This window comes from Mobula hypostoma, chromosome 18, assembly GCF_963921235.1.
Source record: "Mobula hypostoma chromosome 18, sMobHyp1.1, whole genome shotgun sequence".
Taxonomy (NCBI): Eukaryota; Metazoa; Chordata; class Chondrichthyes; order Myliobatiformes; family Myliobatidae; genus Mobula; species Mobula hypostoma.
Window position 1 is genome coordinate 54,662,000 of NC_086114.1, and position 15,879 is coordinate 54,677,878.

A 15,879-nucleotide genomic window follows, 5' to 3' on the forward strand; every position below is an offset into this window, starting at 1 on the left:
CTGTGACAATGGAAGAGTCAAGTTGTCTGTTCCCAGTTTTCTGATAGGGATGAATCAATAGCTTCCACCACAACATGACACTGATAATGAACCAGACTAGAATGCAAAACAAAACCTGGTATACACGTGAGAAATACAGACATTATGGTTGGTAAAGAATCCCTCTCACCACTAATGCTTATCCACCTAGTGACCTTATGCCACACCCTAGCATGCACCACGGCAAGGTATGGTGTAGTAAGCTCACATGATTTTCACATTCCCTTAGGAAGTACCTAATAGCCATGTTCTCTAACATTTCTGGCAGCCATCAAAGAAGCATGAGAAATATTTAAATTATTTTATATTAAACCACATTTTGTTTAATAATCTATATTTTAGACACCACATGATGGGGAAAAAAACAAATACTTTGTGCATTAGTGCAATTCTATTCTTCTGACAAAAATGTATTTCTTCACATTTACCTGTGTTGGAATTCATCTAAAATCATTTTCCAAGCATTGATCAGTATTGATTACTTCTCTCCCAGCAAGTCCCCACAACCTACCAATATGCATTCAGACACAAAAAAGAGTGATTTTGTGCTTTTGATTCCGGGAGCCGAAACAAATCAAATAATGAGCAGCAGTGGGCTGAGTGTGGATTCTTGTGGATCAGCACGAGGCATTCCATCTATTTTGAATAACTATCCTTTATTCCCATGCTCTGCTTTCCATTTTGAAGCGAGTTAGTACTCTATCCTGCTTCTTGACCTGCACTCTTCATTCTCTGACATTCATTAGACTATTATAGGACACTTTAATGAAAGCCTTTTGAAAATATAATTACATCTACTGCTTTATCACCATTGCTCTTCAAAATATTTAACAAGATTTTTGTACCAAAACATCTCCTTGGGAAAATTGCAATGACTGTCCACTGCTAGACTTTTTATTCCTAGACATTTTTCTGTTCTTCCCTTGGTCTCTATTACTTGTTCTAAATAATAGATTCCCTGGTATTAAGCTAACTGCTTAAAGTTCCTGGGAAAATGCTATGCCCCTTCTAAGTATAGCAGTTGTAGTATAATAACTCCAGTTGAGTATGATGTCCTCGTAAAGGGTTATTGGTTGGTCTTCAGGTGGCTGCAGAGGCTGATCCAAGACCTACATATCCAGGATATTAGGAGGATGTCTGTGCATGACTGCGTTTAACATGGGGAGGCTGAGGCTGATACACGAGCAGCCACCACGCAGTCCATAACAGATCAGGGTCAGGGTCCAGTGGCATGGGGTGTAAGACCACTGGGGATCCCTCACTGTTGCAGCCTTCCTCTACCTTCACTGCCATTCTGATGGGTCATCACCTTCCACCACCTCTACCACTGAGATCTTGGTTGGCTCTTGTCTAGAATCTCTCCCTTGACCTTACCATCATGGGTGTCCCTACCAGGGGCTAAGCGCCAGATGGCTAAACTCCAGACGGCATCGCTCTCGGGATGTCAGGAACTCAGAAGCCTCTCCACCACAACATGCTGATCCTCAGAAAACCCAATTCTAAATATAAATGTCATGTCAGCTTCCAGTTCCCAGGCACAACATCTTTTTCTAGCTGATCATTAAATCTATTTAGTAATGCCTCTGCTATCAATTTCCTGGTTCATTTTTAAATGCATCTGAGCAATCCCTCTAGAGCAAAGATTTTATTCTATGTTTCATAGTTTATTTATGTTATCTGGTTTGAATGTTCGTTCTCCTGTGAGGTAGAGTACATCACAACATTGTTAATACAAGTTTGGGACCTGTAAGTTCAAATCCCACTGTAGCAGTTAGGGAACTTAAAATTAATCCAGAATAAAGTATTTCAGTAACAGCAACCATAACACAGCTGGACTATTATTTTAAAAAAATTCTACAAGTGGTCTTTACTAAGCAAAATGTGGTGTTCTTATCAGATCTAGCCTTTATACAACTCCACGCCCACAATAAAGTTACTGATTTTTAAATGTCTTCCTATGTGTCTTAGTGGGGCAATCAGTTCAGATAAGGGTGGGTATTAAATGTTGACTTTGCTGTGAATCCTCACAGCAATCAATTTTCCCCTACACCTATACTTCTGTTTGATGTTCACGCTCATCCACCATTCCTACCCCTTACATTCCACCCCCCCAACAATTTTCAATTTCTTTTTCTATCCAATCAGCTCCACTAGGTAACTGTGTTACAACAGCCATAATGCACATGCCTGCTTTGCATCTGAAACTGCTCCCAGTAAATAATAAAAATAAAACAACCGCTGACCTTCCTGAACGCAAATGGCATCTGCTACACTGGAGTATTTGCAGAGAGGACAGACACACACACAACATTCAGATCAAGCCTTTGGCAGGAACAGGGGTATTCCTGTCCTGGTCCAACCTAAGATATCATGCCAAGAAACAGCACCAGTGCTGGTGCTGGTACTGGCATGCCCCGATGTCCCTCACCAATTTTAATAGATTCACCATAGAAAGCATCCATTCAGATGCAATCAGAATTAGAATCAGGTTTATCACTGACATATGTCGTGAAATACTTTGTGGTACAGCAGCAATACAATGTAATACATAAAAAATTACTACAAGGTACAATAAGAAATATTAAAAAAAAAGTGCAATGCAAAAAGAGTTCATAAACCATTCAGAGATCTGATGGCGGAGGGCAAGAAGTTGTTCCTGAAACATTCAGCCTGTCTTCAGGCTCCTGTCCCTCCTCCCTGATGGTACAGCAAAGAGAAGTGCGCATGCCCTTGATACTGAGGATTCTTAAGGATGGATATTGCCTTCTTGAGGTTTCGCCTATTAAGATGTCCTCGATGGAGGCCAATGCCCATGATGGACCTGGTTGAGTTTACAACCTACTGCGGCTTTTTCCTGATCCTGTGCGTTGGTGTCTCCGCACTAGATGGGGGGGGGGGGGGTGCAGGGAACAACTTAGAAGAGACCTTACTGATAATTTCTTTACACAGAGAGTAGAGTACCTAGAATGAGCTGCCAGAGGAAGTAGTTGAGGCAGGTACAATCACAACATTTAAAAGGCATTTGAATATGTATATGAAGCGGAAGGGCTTGGATGGTTATGGGCTGAATGCCAGCATCTGGGATTAGCAGAGAACTTGCTGTGGTCAGTATGGACCAGTTGGTCCGAGGGGCCTGTTTCCAAGCTTAATTAGTCTTTGATTACTCACCCCCCCCCCCCAACCAATCAGGTAGAATATACAAATGCCTGAAAGCACATACCACCAGGTTCAAGGACAGCTTCTATCCTGCGGTTATAAGCTACTGAATGAAAATAAAACTCACTGATTTATACCTCATAACCTGTCTTGTGTTGGCCTTACTCCTGACTGTCAGTCTGCACTGCATCTTCTCTACAACTGTCACATTTTACTCTGCATCATGTTATTGCTTTTCCCTTGTACTACCGCGATAAACTAATGAGATGCAATGATCTGTACAGATGCACGCAAAACAAAGCTTTACACTGTACCTCAGTACATGTGGTAATAATAAACCAATTTACCAGCTTCTAATTGGTGACGTCTTACCTGCCTGACTATACTCTGGATGAGTTTGTCCATTGTAAAAGCAATGAACGCATGAATAGTAAACATTTCCCGAAGAGTGTCCTCATACTGGGAGGAATCCATGTTGCCATCTAGAAGATTCCGTACCATATCAAGGAAAGCTGGGTAATAGTCTTCCACATCAATATCCACTGCAATTTGACAAAGAAGCAGGTTACAGTATCATTCCCAAAGCAGTTCCCACCAGACCAGAACATTTGAGCTCTCACACAAAGCTGCAGCAACTTGATGCAATATACAGTCAAAAGGTTTGAACACTAAAATCTACACTGGCACACTGAGGGAATGCCAGAGAGTCTTCCAAATGAGATATTATATTCCCCTCTGCTTTCTTACCTGGCTTACAAAATGCCATGGATACATGGTGGAGAAAAACAAGAGGGCTATCCCCAGTGTTCAGACCAATAACTGTATTCATTCCTTAATCAATGTCTCTTATAAAGATAGTTCAACAGCTCAGTAAAACATTGCTGTTTTCAGAAATTTGGGAGTGTTTAAATTAGCTGCCAGATTTCCTACTTACACCAGTGACTATGCTTCAAAACGTAGTTCTGCGGATGTAACACACACAAACGCTGGAGAAACTCAGCAAGCCAAGCAACATCTAGGAAAATAGTACAGTCAACTGTTGCTTGTATTTCCAGCATCTGCAGAATTTCTCTTGATGTAATTTGGGATGAACCAGGAGATGACTGAATCCAGTTTTCTAATTGTAGACGACTCTCTCACCACCACTGCCACAGCTAAAGCTCAGCCCCATCTGAAACACTTATCAAACATCACTCTCACACGCCTCTTTCCCTGCCTCAGGTGATGGAAAACTGCACCCATGATTGAAAAGCTGGTGCAATCAGAGTCAAAAGTTCTTTCCCCAAACGCAATTGGATACGTACTTAAAAGAGAAAAGATGTAGAGTCAGGAAATATTCCAAGATACTTCATTTAATATATAATCCTTGCAGCGGAATGGATGTAAAAACAGCAAAGAAATGTTTACAGTTTACAAGTATATTATTGAGCTGATTGAAAAAGGAAATTCAACAGAATAAAATTAAGAACTCCCTGCTGTTCCTAAATTAATATCATAGGATTGTTAACATCACTGTGAATTAACAGAACAAGTAGACAGGGGATCACTTTAATGTCTGAGCTAAAAGATGGCAATTTTCACAATGCATTATTTAGTACTAAAATTAAGCAATAAACACAATTATGTGCTCTTGTCATGCAGCAATGGGTATGAATACAGTCACTTTTTGACTCAGAGGTGAAAGGACAACCAATAGGTTCTCACCGATCTGACAACAATTTGTTCCCAGTGTACATCAGAAACTCACTGGCTTAAATTTTAGTCATTATTCTGCAGGTGCCACATTAAGTGACACCACTTAATAGTCAAAGTATGGAAATAAGAGAACATGCAAAAGAAAACCAAAAACGAATTGCCGTTTAGAACTGATTTCATCTAGGCAGTGTGTCACTGTTGCGGGCAATTTGAATGGAGAATGCTGTGGCTCATGTATGTTCAATGAATCAGGATACATACTCAGTATCACCACTGCCAAACACGTTAATTGAAATGCCTTAATCTTACGGGAGTTGACTCATAATGCCACATACTGGCTTTCCTGATGATGTGTAATACGAAGCACAAAATTATATCTTGCATGTATGTGCTTCTTAAATCTCACTGGAAACAAACTGAGCAGACACTTCATCAGACAAGACTAGATGTGAATCAATAAGCTGCTTTCTTTCACAGCAAGGTAAACACCTTGGTAAAAAGAGTCAATGGCGACTGGGCTCATTTAATACAATCAAGGCAGCTTAGCCATTGTTATGCTAATAAATAAGCCACCCTTTCCCGTGATAGTTGGACAACTTACTTGACATGAACATCTTTTGTAATTTCTAATCACTATCCACAAAGCAAACATTGAACAACTATGTCAGGTGACTGTGATTTACTCCAGGAAACACAGTAGCCAGAGTTGTTACATGAAATATAATCATTTTTGGTACAGTCATGATGAGTACAGAACTGCAACACATAATAGAATAAATGACTACGATCCTGCTTGCTATCATTTTTCAAGAGCAAGAACTGAAAAATACTGAAGATTTTTTAAACTTGTTTATGATTTTGTTTATCTTACTCTTACAGTACAGTGTATAGTTTTTAAAAATAGTTAAAAGAGCACTAGGTAACAATCTGTCAATGGATAACATAACTGAGAGATTTTAGTTAGCAGAAAATGTTTCTTTTTCCTTTAAGACAGGGGTCCCCAAACTGTTTTGCACCACAGACTGGTTTAATATCGACAATATTCTTGCAGACCGGCCGACCCTGGGGCGGGGTGGGGGGCTGTTAATCGCAACCGGACTATAGGTGATAAGTCAACTATAAGTCACTTTTAAGTGGCTAATACACTCAATTTCATTTCTAAAAGGGCTTATCTAACAAAGTTAATATTAAACACACTACGCATATTTTCCTCGCATGAATATAGTGATAAGTCACTTATAAGTCAATAGCATCATAACATTTTAAGTAACATTTGGATATTAAACACCCACCACATATTTTCCCCGTATGAACATATAAAATCATTGCAACACATCAATATGGCTGAATCAGTGGGAGCCCTGGGCTTGTTTCCCTGCAACAAGACGGTGCCATCGAGGGGTGATGGGAGACAGCGATACTCGAAGGGGGTTCCTTATGTCCAGTCTATTCCTCAATTTAGTTCTCATTGCATTCATTGCAGAAAACTCCGCTTCGCAGAGATATGATGTTGGAAATGGAAGCAATGTTTTCAGAGCTTTCGTGGCTATCTCAGGATATTCAGCCTTACATAATTTGCCTAGATCACACTTTTTCAGATATTTACAGATTAGAAACTTTTTGAACACTACTTTATCTACCTTTCCAATATTGCATCAAATTGAAGTTACAGAAAAAAATTTAGGGTTAAACTCCTATCAGAAGAGTTTAATAGCAAATATTTATGATCTGATTACGAAAATACGTCTAGGTACATCTGATAAAATTAAGTATGAGTGGGAAAGAGAACTTCAAATATCTTTATCTGTAGAGAAATGGGAAAAAGTTCTTCAATTAGTCAATACTTCCTCAATGTGTAGCAGACAAGCCTTGATACAATTTAAGGTGGTTCACAGGGCCATGTCCAAGGATAAGCTAGCTCGTTTTTATTGCCACATAAATCCTGTTTGTGACAGATGTAAATCTGAGGTAGCTTCCTTGACACATATGTTCTGGTCTTGCCCTTTTCTAGAAGAATATTGGAAAGATATTTTTGATATTATTTCAGTAGTTCTGCGTATTGATTTACAACCTCACCCTATTACTGCAATTTTTGGACTACCAATGATAGACTCTATCATTTATCCTTGCCAGCTTGTCGTCTAATTGCATTTGTTATATTAATAGCCAGAGGATCCATTTTATTTAAATGGAAAGACTCTAATCCCCTCACTACATTTCAATGGTTTTCCCAAACGATAGCATGCCTAAACTTGGAAAAAATTAGGACTGGTCCTATGGATCCTTTGGTTAAATCTGAAGAAACTTGGAGGCCATTTATTCAATATTTTCATATAATGTAAGTTGACCCTTTCTGAATCCTTTGTAGTAATTTTTTTTGTTCATGTATAGAGGAGCGGAGTTAACGACAAATAATAATTTTAACCGATGTAATATGACAGCCCAAGCTTTGTTTTTTTTTAAGTTAGTTTTTCTTTAGTTTAGGGGTTTTTCTTTTTTTTCTCTTTATAAAATATCTTTTTCATGGTCAGTTACTTGAGATTGGGAGGCTAAACTATATTTGTTACTTGGAATCTGTGCTTGTTCATGTTAACTGTTATTATTGTAACCCTGATCTCTATGTATCATTACTATTATCGTTATGTTTAATTTTGAAACTTAATAAAAAGATTGAAAAAGAAGGGATATTCAGCCTTGATTTTGATCCAGAATGCTGGCAGAGATGTTCTGTCAAATATACTTTTCAGCCCACCGTCATTTGCAAGCTCGAGGAGTTGATCTTCTTACTGCACTGATATGGATGATTCACTGGGGACATTCACAAATGGGTCACGGACCCATTCCTTTGCACGTCTTGGGTCATTTGCGGTTGGGAAGTAATGCTCGAATTCTGCCGACAGCGAAGTTAGGTGATCGCGCACCAGCTGTGAGAAAGACGGTGCAGCCTCAGTCTCTCCCAAATTCCCAGCTAATGTTGGGAACATGTCAAATATGCCCCTGTCCACTCGCTGTCCCCACAGTTCCAGTTTGGCTTTGAAAGCAGACATTTTATCTGCCAACTAGAAGACAGTTGTCATTCTCCCCTGAAGTGACAAATTGAGTTCATTGAGCAGGTTGAAGATGTCACACAGATAAGTGAGTTTTGCTATCCACTCCTCGTCACTGGAGTGTACTGCCAGTGGTGACTTTTTTCCTGAAAGAAATCTCTGTAGCTGCTCTCTTACCTCAAAAACCCTGGCCAGGACTCTCCCCCTTGATAGCCACCTGACTTCAGCGTGTAAGAGAAGGCATTTGTGCTCTGCATCTATTTCCTTGTAAAGCTGCTCAGACGTGAGTTAAGGGCTTTTGCTTTGATGTGATTGATAACTTCAACAATGTCACTCAATGCATTGTTAAGCTCAGGCGACATTTTTCGGCTAGCCAGCACTTCCCTGTGTATGACACAGTGTGTAAACTGGCATTCAGGAGAAACCTCTTTGACTCAGGTAGTGAAACCAGACAGCTGGCCAGTCATAGTTGCAGCCCCGTCTGTGCATACTCCAACACAGAATGACCAGTTCAGTTCGCCTGACATGTGGTCATTCAAAGACTTGAATAGTTCTGCCCCAGCTGTGTTAGTTGGCAGCGGCAGTGCACACAACATACCCTCGTGCACATCATCTTGAAATATATATCGCACATAAACCAGCAGTATTGCCTTATTGTCGACATCGGTAGACTCATCGACCTGGATAGCATACCATGGTGACTCATTAAGCCGTTCCAACAGCTGTGCTTCGATATCCTCCGCTATGTCATCAATTCTCCTTGAAACTGGTAGCTGAAAGAGAAACCTGTGCCATCTTGTTACCTGCAGCTTCTCCCAACAGTTCACGGCACAAGTCCTTGGCAGCAGGCAGAATCAATTCTTCACCAACAGTGAAAGGCTCCTTAGCCTTAGCAATACGGCCAGCCACTAAGTACGACACTCTCAGAGCAGCAGCATTTGTGGAGGTGGTGGCTGTCAACACTTGCTTCTGTCCCGCTTGCTCATGTTTTTTCCGCTCAAAAAACTCAACGGGTTTGTCTTTAAGTGCAGATGCTTGGACTCAAGGTGCCGAGCAGTTTTGAGGGCTTCATTGCCTCATTAGACAGCTTGTCTCCACATATTACACACACGGGGCTTCGAGCATGCAAGTCACCCGTCGGAATAAAGCCATATTTTATGTACGACTCATCGTATTTTCTGTTGAAGGAAGCTTTGTTTTTGCAGTCTCAGCCTCAGCTGTCTCTGCGTTATCATCATCATTAGGCCTTTTATGCCCCCTACCACCTCTTCCAAAGAAACTCTCAAGCAACTTTTGTTTTTTACTCATCGAGTAGTTGTAGGTTAATGACCAACTGATGACCTCAAGTGCGTTCAAGTTCAACAGTGGGCGTGACAGGGAATGAGGAAAGGTGCAAAGATATGAAAGGTTTCATATCACCAAATCATATTGTTTCCTCACGGCCCGGTAGCACATGCTTTGCAGCCTGGTGGTTGGGGACCACTGCTTTAAGAGAATATTACGGTCCTTCTGATCATGTAAAGATTTAAACAGCATACATTCAGAACACTCTTTTGGGGGTCACAGGATTTAATACAAGTTTAATTTTATTTGTCACACATACAAATTGAAACATACAATGGAATGCTGCATTTTGCGTCAATAACTAACACAGTCCCAAAAGTGCAGGGAGAAGCCCACAAATGTTACCATGCTTCTGGTGCCAACACAGCATGCCCACAACTTACTAATCCTCACCCACACTTTTGGAAACCGGAGCACCCAGAGGGGACCCACACGGTTCTAGGGAGAACATGCAACTCCTTACAGACAGCAATGGGAAATGAACCCTAATATCACAGCTATTGCTGTAAAGCATTTCGCTAACCACTAAACTACCATTTCACCCAAGGAATGTAACAGACATTTAGGAAGAACATCCTTACATAGATTTTATAACGTGGGGCTCGTTATCACATGTTGAGGTGAATAGCACAGATGCATTTAAGAGAATGCCAGCTAAATATCTAAAACACAAAGAGTCAGAAGGATGCACTTGATGAAGTTAAATAAGGTAGCAGGAAAAGAGACTCAGGGGAAGCTTAAATATCTGTATAACATGTACCGCTCAACAGCCTGTTAGTAGTCTATCCTTAGGTAATCCTTCAAAATCTCCCAGTCCACCGACTGATAGGCAACTAAAAGCTTCCAATATAATGGGTGTGAAATATTTCCCATGCAAACATTGTGCTTACAGTTTAGTCTTTGAGCAAATGGGTTTTCACTGCTATATCAAACAATATCAACCTTAGTACCTTTATTATATTTTAAATGTGCAAGAGTTTTCTTAGTTGCAAGACTCCTTTAAGTCACTGAATGCCATGTCATCTCCACTAAGGAGCTAGAAACAATGCAGAGATTTATGAGAATATTGCCAGCACTCAAGGGGACGTATTATGGAGAGATATTGAGCAGGCTGTGGCCGTTGAGAAAGAGGGATGATTTTATAGAAGTGCATAAAAATTGGAAAGAACATAGATAGGTTGAATACACACAGTCTTTTACCGGGGTCAGGGAATAAAGAACTAGAGAGAATAAGTTTAAGCCAGAGGGGAGCATTTAAGTAGGAACCCAAGGGGCAACCTATTTCACCCGGGTGGTAAGTATATTAATTTAGCTACCAGATAAAGTGGTTGTGGGAAGTACGTTACTACATTTAGAAGACATTTGGTCAGGTACATGGTTTAGAGCAGGGGTGCCCAACCTGGCGTCTATGGATCCCTCAGTTAATGGAAGGAGTCCATGGCATAAAAAAAGTTGGGATCCCCTTGTTTAGAGGGATATGGGTCAAACACAGGCAAGTGGAACTAGCTTAGATGGGAATCTTGGACAGTGTGGACCAGTTGGTCAGAAGGGCCTGTTTCCATATTGTATGGCTCCAGCTTGAAAACTACAATTCTTTTTCACTGCAACAACCCAATCACAATGTACCATCTGAAAGGTTCCACTAAAGTATCACGAGGAGGTATAAGAGACAGCAGATACTGGCATCTGAAGCTGCTGGAGGAACTCACAAAGTCAGGTAGCATCTGTGGACAGTCTACGTTTTGGATTGACACCTTTCAACTCAACATTCTGTCTAGGAACAGCTTCTTGATGTTTTCAGTAAATGTGAAATAGTATAATCAACTCAAAGTTAAAAACTGGTTATAATGAGTCGACCTCAGTCATCATCCTGCATTCCCATATCTATATATGAAATTGCTAAGTGAACTTGTAAAAGATCCTATCAACAAATCCCTACCCAAACTGCAACATTGCAGATTCTGAAACATGAAGCCTCTTCTGCAATGCAAAGTGTCTCACCAACTGACTCTGCATTTCAGAAGGTCAGCAACACACCTATCTCTATTCCAGGGATTTCCAGCTTCCCTCTTGGTTCTTTCGCAGGGTCTCGGCCACCCTCTTGGCTTTTCCCAAGCACCGCCCGCCCTATTCCAGATCCCAGAACCACCTGTTCCTGGCACAGACTTAAGCAGATCATAATTCATTAAAGGAAAATATGCTCTTCCATAGTTTTGTTACCATTGTCAATAACCCAAGTACAATATTTGGAACGTCAGCCAGTAACTCAGGTAAGCTGTAGCAGTTTTACACATAGGAAAATAAAGTAATGACAGTCATTGTTTTCAAATGAGGAGGGAACACTCAGATCTCAGTGTATACTCACTTGGTTCCTTTAGTCGAAGCTGAACGGCAGGACTGTCATTTTTGTCTCGCTTTCCTGTCAGCATTTCACGGTCCCTTTCTCTGCATTCTTCCTCAATCTGCTTCTCTGCTTGGTTGTAGATCTTCAAGAGTCGAGAGCAAAGGATCTGGTGAAGCCTGATGAAGATGTACCAGTTATTGTTCACAAAGAATAGGTTGTACACATCGTCCATGCCCCGCAATTTTTGTGCTCCAGTATTGTTGAACATTAATTTTGGCTTGGGTGGGCTACCAGCGATGCCATTGTGCTTTTTGGTTGCCCCCGTACTCTCGTCAATGTCCATCTCTTCATCTTCTTCATCTTCTTTCTCATCTTCTACATCTGACAGCTCAACTCGCTGAGCAAACAAAAGGTCTGGGATGAAATGATAAATTATTTGTTTGATTTTGTACTTATCTTCCTTCTGTATCCCAGCCTGCCGCTTGACATGATGGATAATGAGGGAGGCTGCATCCTCCATGATCTGCTTGTCCTCATAAACAAAGGTTAAGTGAGAGCCAGATGGTACATGTGCATGGTCTTCAGATGCCTGTTCTTGTCGCTAAACAGGCACAAATAAAAAGAAGGAGAATTAGGCATAAATATAGAAAACAACAAAACCTTTCAATAAATACATTTTTAAGATTGATAAATTTTGTCATACAATAGGGAAACAGGCCCTTCTGACCACACATCTGTGCTGGCTATCAACACAGTACCTATCTATGTTAATCCCAATTTCCACCACTCAGTCTGCAGCCTCAATGCGCAGCACTTGAAGGTACAAAGTGAATACATTATAAATGTGAGAGTATCTACCTCCACCAATACTTTATACAGTGAGCTCTACCCTATGTGAAAGAAAATCTTCCTAACAATACCTTCTAAATGTTCTGCTCCTGACCTTAAACCTAGATCACACCAGGGTGTTTCTCATTTTCTACCCTAGTAAATCTGTACACCTCATTTTGATCTCCCCTCAGTCTTCCCCACTCGAAAGGAAACAAACCCAACGAATTCAATCTCCCTTCATAGCTGAAACAATCGATTCCTAGAAACATCCTCATGAATTCTCTCTTTAATTTCCCTAGTACAATCAAATTGCTTCTATTGTTTGGTGACTAGAAATGCACACAGTATCCCAAAAGAGGCCTTTTACATCATTTTACCTTAAATTCTTTGCTCTTATATTGTATGCCCTTGTTAATAAACGCAAGTATCCCATATGCCTTCTTAACTTGTTCCATGAATGTGCTACAAACATTCATGGATCCTTTGAGAATGGCATCAAAGTCTCTGTTACTCGTATTTCCTAGGGCCCTAATGTTCATTAGATCAACTTTATTAATCCTACAAAAGCACATCACCTCATGTTTTCCAGAATTAAATCCCACCGACCATTTCTCTGCCCATCGTACCAACTCATCAACATCACTCATTAGCCAGATTAGCCTCCTTGCTATCAACACCACCATGTGAATGCTCTCTTACATCCACATCCAGATCATTAATGTATATGACAAACAGAAGAGTCACAGCACTGATTACATTTTTGGCGTGTTAAGATGGTCAGTTAATGCATTGTTAATTTAAATCAAAAGCAATTACATATAAAACTAAAATATGTCAACAATGGAAATCCAAAACAAAACATTAAATACTGGGAATGCTTAATAGGCATGTTTGATTCCAGTTTTCCTAGATTAAAATTTGCTTACATAGAACATAGAACAGTACAGCACAGCATTGGCCCTTTGGCCCATGACGTTGTACCGACCTTTTAACCTATACCAAGATCAATCTAACCCTTCCCTCTCACATAGATGTCTATTTTTCTTTCTTCCTTGTGCCTATCTAAGAGTCTCTTAAATGTCCCCGATGTCTCTGCCTCAACCATCACTCCTGGCCGTGCATTTCAAGCACCTACCACTTAAAAAAAAATACCTCTGATATCCTCTCTATACTTTCCTCCAATAAAAGTTTGTCTTGTATTAATCATTACCATTCTGGGGGAAAAAAGGGGCTGAATGTCTATCTATCTATGCTTCTTATCATCTTATACACCTGTATCAAGCCACCTCTCATCCTTTTTCACTCCAAAGAGAAAAGCCCTAGCTTGCTCAACTTTACCTCATAAGACATGCTCTCTAATCGAAGCAGCATCCTGGTAAATCCCCTTTGCACCCCCCCTAAAACCTCCATATCCTTCCAACAATGAGATGACCAGAACTGAACACAATAGTGTAGTCAAACTAGAGTTCTATAGAACTGACAAGAGAAAATCTGCAGACGCTAGAACTGCCACATTACATCACTGCTGTTCAACTCAATTCTCTGACCAACGAAGGTCAACACACCATATGCTTTTTTGACCACCCAATCAACCTGCGCAGCAAGTTTGAGGGATTGATGGAAGTGGATCCCAAGATTTGCCTGTTCCTCTACTCTGCTAAGAATCCTGCCATTAACATTGTACTCCATCTTCAAGCTCAACCTTGCAAAGTGAATCATTTCACACTTTCCAAAACTGTATTCCATCTGCCACCTCTCAACTCAGCTCTGCATCCTACAAATAACATATAACAATCTTCTACACTATCCATAACACCGCCAACTATTGTGTTATCTGCAAGTTTACTAACCCTTCCACTTCCTCAGTGAGTCCCTCTATTTCCATCTTCTGCCTTTTGTGGGCAAGCCAATTCCGAATCTACACAACCAAGTTTCCATAGATCCCGTGCCTTATGACTTTCTGAATAAGCCTACCATGGGAAATCTTGTCAAAAGCCTTACTAAAATCCATATAAACCACATTCACCACTCTACTTGCAATTTGTTTTGTCACTTCTTCGTAGAAATCAATCAGGCCCCAAGGCAAGTTCTGCTCCTCAAAAGCCATGCTGACGATCCTTAATCAGACTATGCTTTATAAACACTGTCTCTAAGAATCTTCTCTAATAGTTTACCTACCAGTGATGTTAGACTCAAGGGTGTGCAATTTACAGGATTATCCCCACTTCCTTTCATGAACAAATGAATAACATTTACCAAACTCCAATCTTCTGTTACTACTCCTGTGACACAAAGATCGTCGCCAACAGCATGACAATCTCTTCTGTCACTTCCCATAATAATGTGGCATATATCCCATCTGGCCCCAGGGACTTACCTACCCTAATGCCTTTCAAAAATTCCAACACAACATCCTTTCTTAACCTCGACATCCACATTAGCCTGTTCTGTGATGACATCACATTTGTCAAGGTCCCTCTCACTGGTGAATACTGAAGCAAAGTATTCACTAAGGACCTTCCCTACTTCATCCTACTCCAAGCACATCGTTTCTCCCTGACCAGTCCTACCCTCTCTCTAGTCATACTCCTGTTTTTCACATATGTATTGGGGGTTTCCCTAATCTTGCTCACCAAGGATTTCACTTGACCCCTTCTAGTTCTCCTAAGTCCCTTATTAAGCTCCTTCCTGACTAACTTGAAACTCTCCAGAGCCCTGGCTGATCCTTGCTTCTTTAACCTTAAAAGTATGCTTCCTTCTTCCTCTTGATTAAATGTTCCACCTCTTTTGTCAACCATGGTTCTTTCACTCTACCTTTCCCTTCCTCAATGGGGCAATCCTACACAGAACATTATGCATGGACTCCCTAATCATCCTCCACATTTCCATTGTACATTTCCCAAGAGTATCTGTACCGATTTATATTTCTAAGTTCATGCTTAAGAGCATGATAATTAGCCCTCCCACAATTAAATACTTTCCCATACCCTCTGCTCTTATCCTTGTCTAAGGCTATGCTAAAGGCAAGGGAGTTATGGTCACTGTTTCCGAAATGCTCACCACTGAGAGATCTGTCACCTAATCAGACTCATTGCCCAGTACTAGATCCAGTATGGCATCTCTTCTAGTCAGCCTGTACACATATTGTGTCAGGAATCCTTTCTGGGCACATCTAACAAATTCTGCCTCATCTAAACCTATTGCACTAAGGAAGTGCCAATCAATATTTGGGGAGTTGAAGTCATTCATGACAACAACCTTGTTATTTTTGCACCTTTCCAAAATTTACCTATCGATCTGCTCCTCGGTGCCCTGTTGTTACTGCGGGGGCGGGGGGGGGGTGTGCCTATAGAATACTCCTAATAGGGCGATTCCTGTTTCTGACTTCTACCCACACTGACCCAAGTAGGTGATCCCTCCATC

The 15,879-nt window shown here is 40.7% G+C and overlaps 1 protein-coding gene across 4 annotated transcripts in view; it reads right to left on the reverse strand.

Annotated features, from left to right (window-relative positions):
* sin3aa (SIN3 transcription regulator family member Aa) overlaps positions 1-15,879 on the reverse strand; it is a 139,431-nt gene that overhangs the window by 19,860 nt on the left and 103,692 nt on the right. For all 4 annotated transcript variants that reach the window (XM_063070907.1, XM_063070906.1, XM_063070908.1 and 1 more), the window contains 2 exons: positions 11,647-12,226; positions 3,568-3,737 (listed from right to left, as the gene is read on the reverse strand). In XM_063070907.1, the coding sequence (XP_062926977.1) occupies positions 3,568-3,737; positions 11,647-12,226 (750 nt within the window). The remainder of the gene's footprint in view (positions 1-3,567; positions 3,738-11,646; positions 12,227-15,879) is intronic.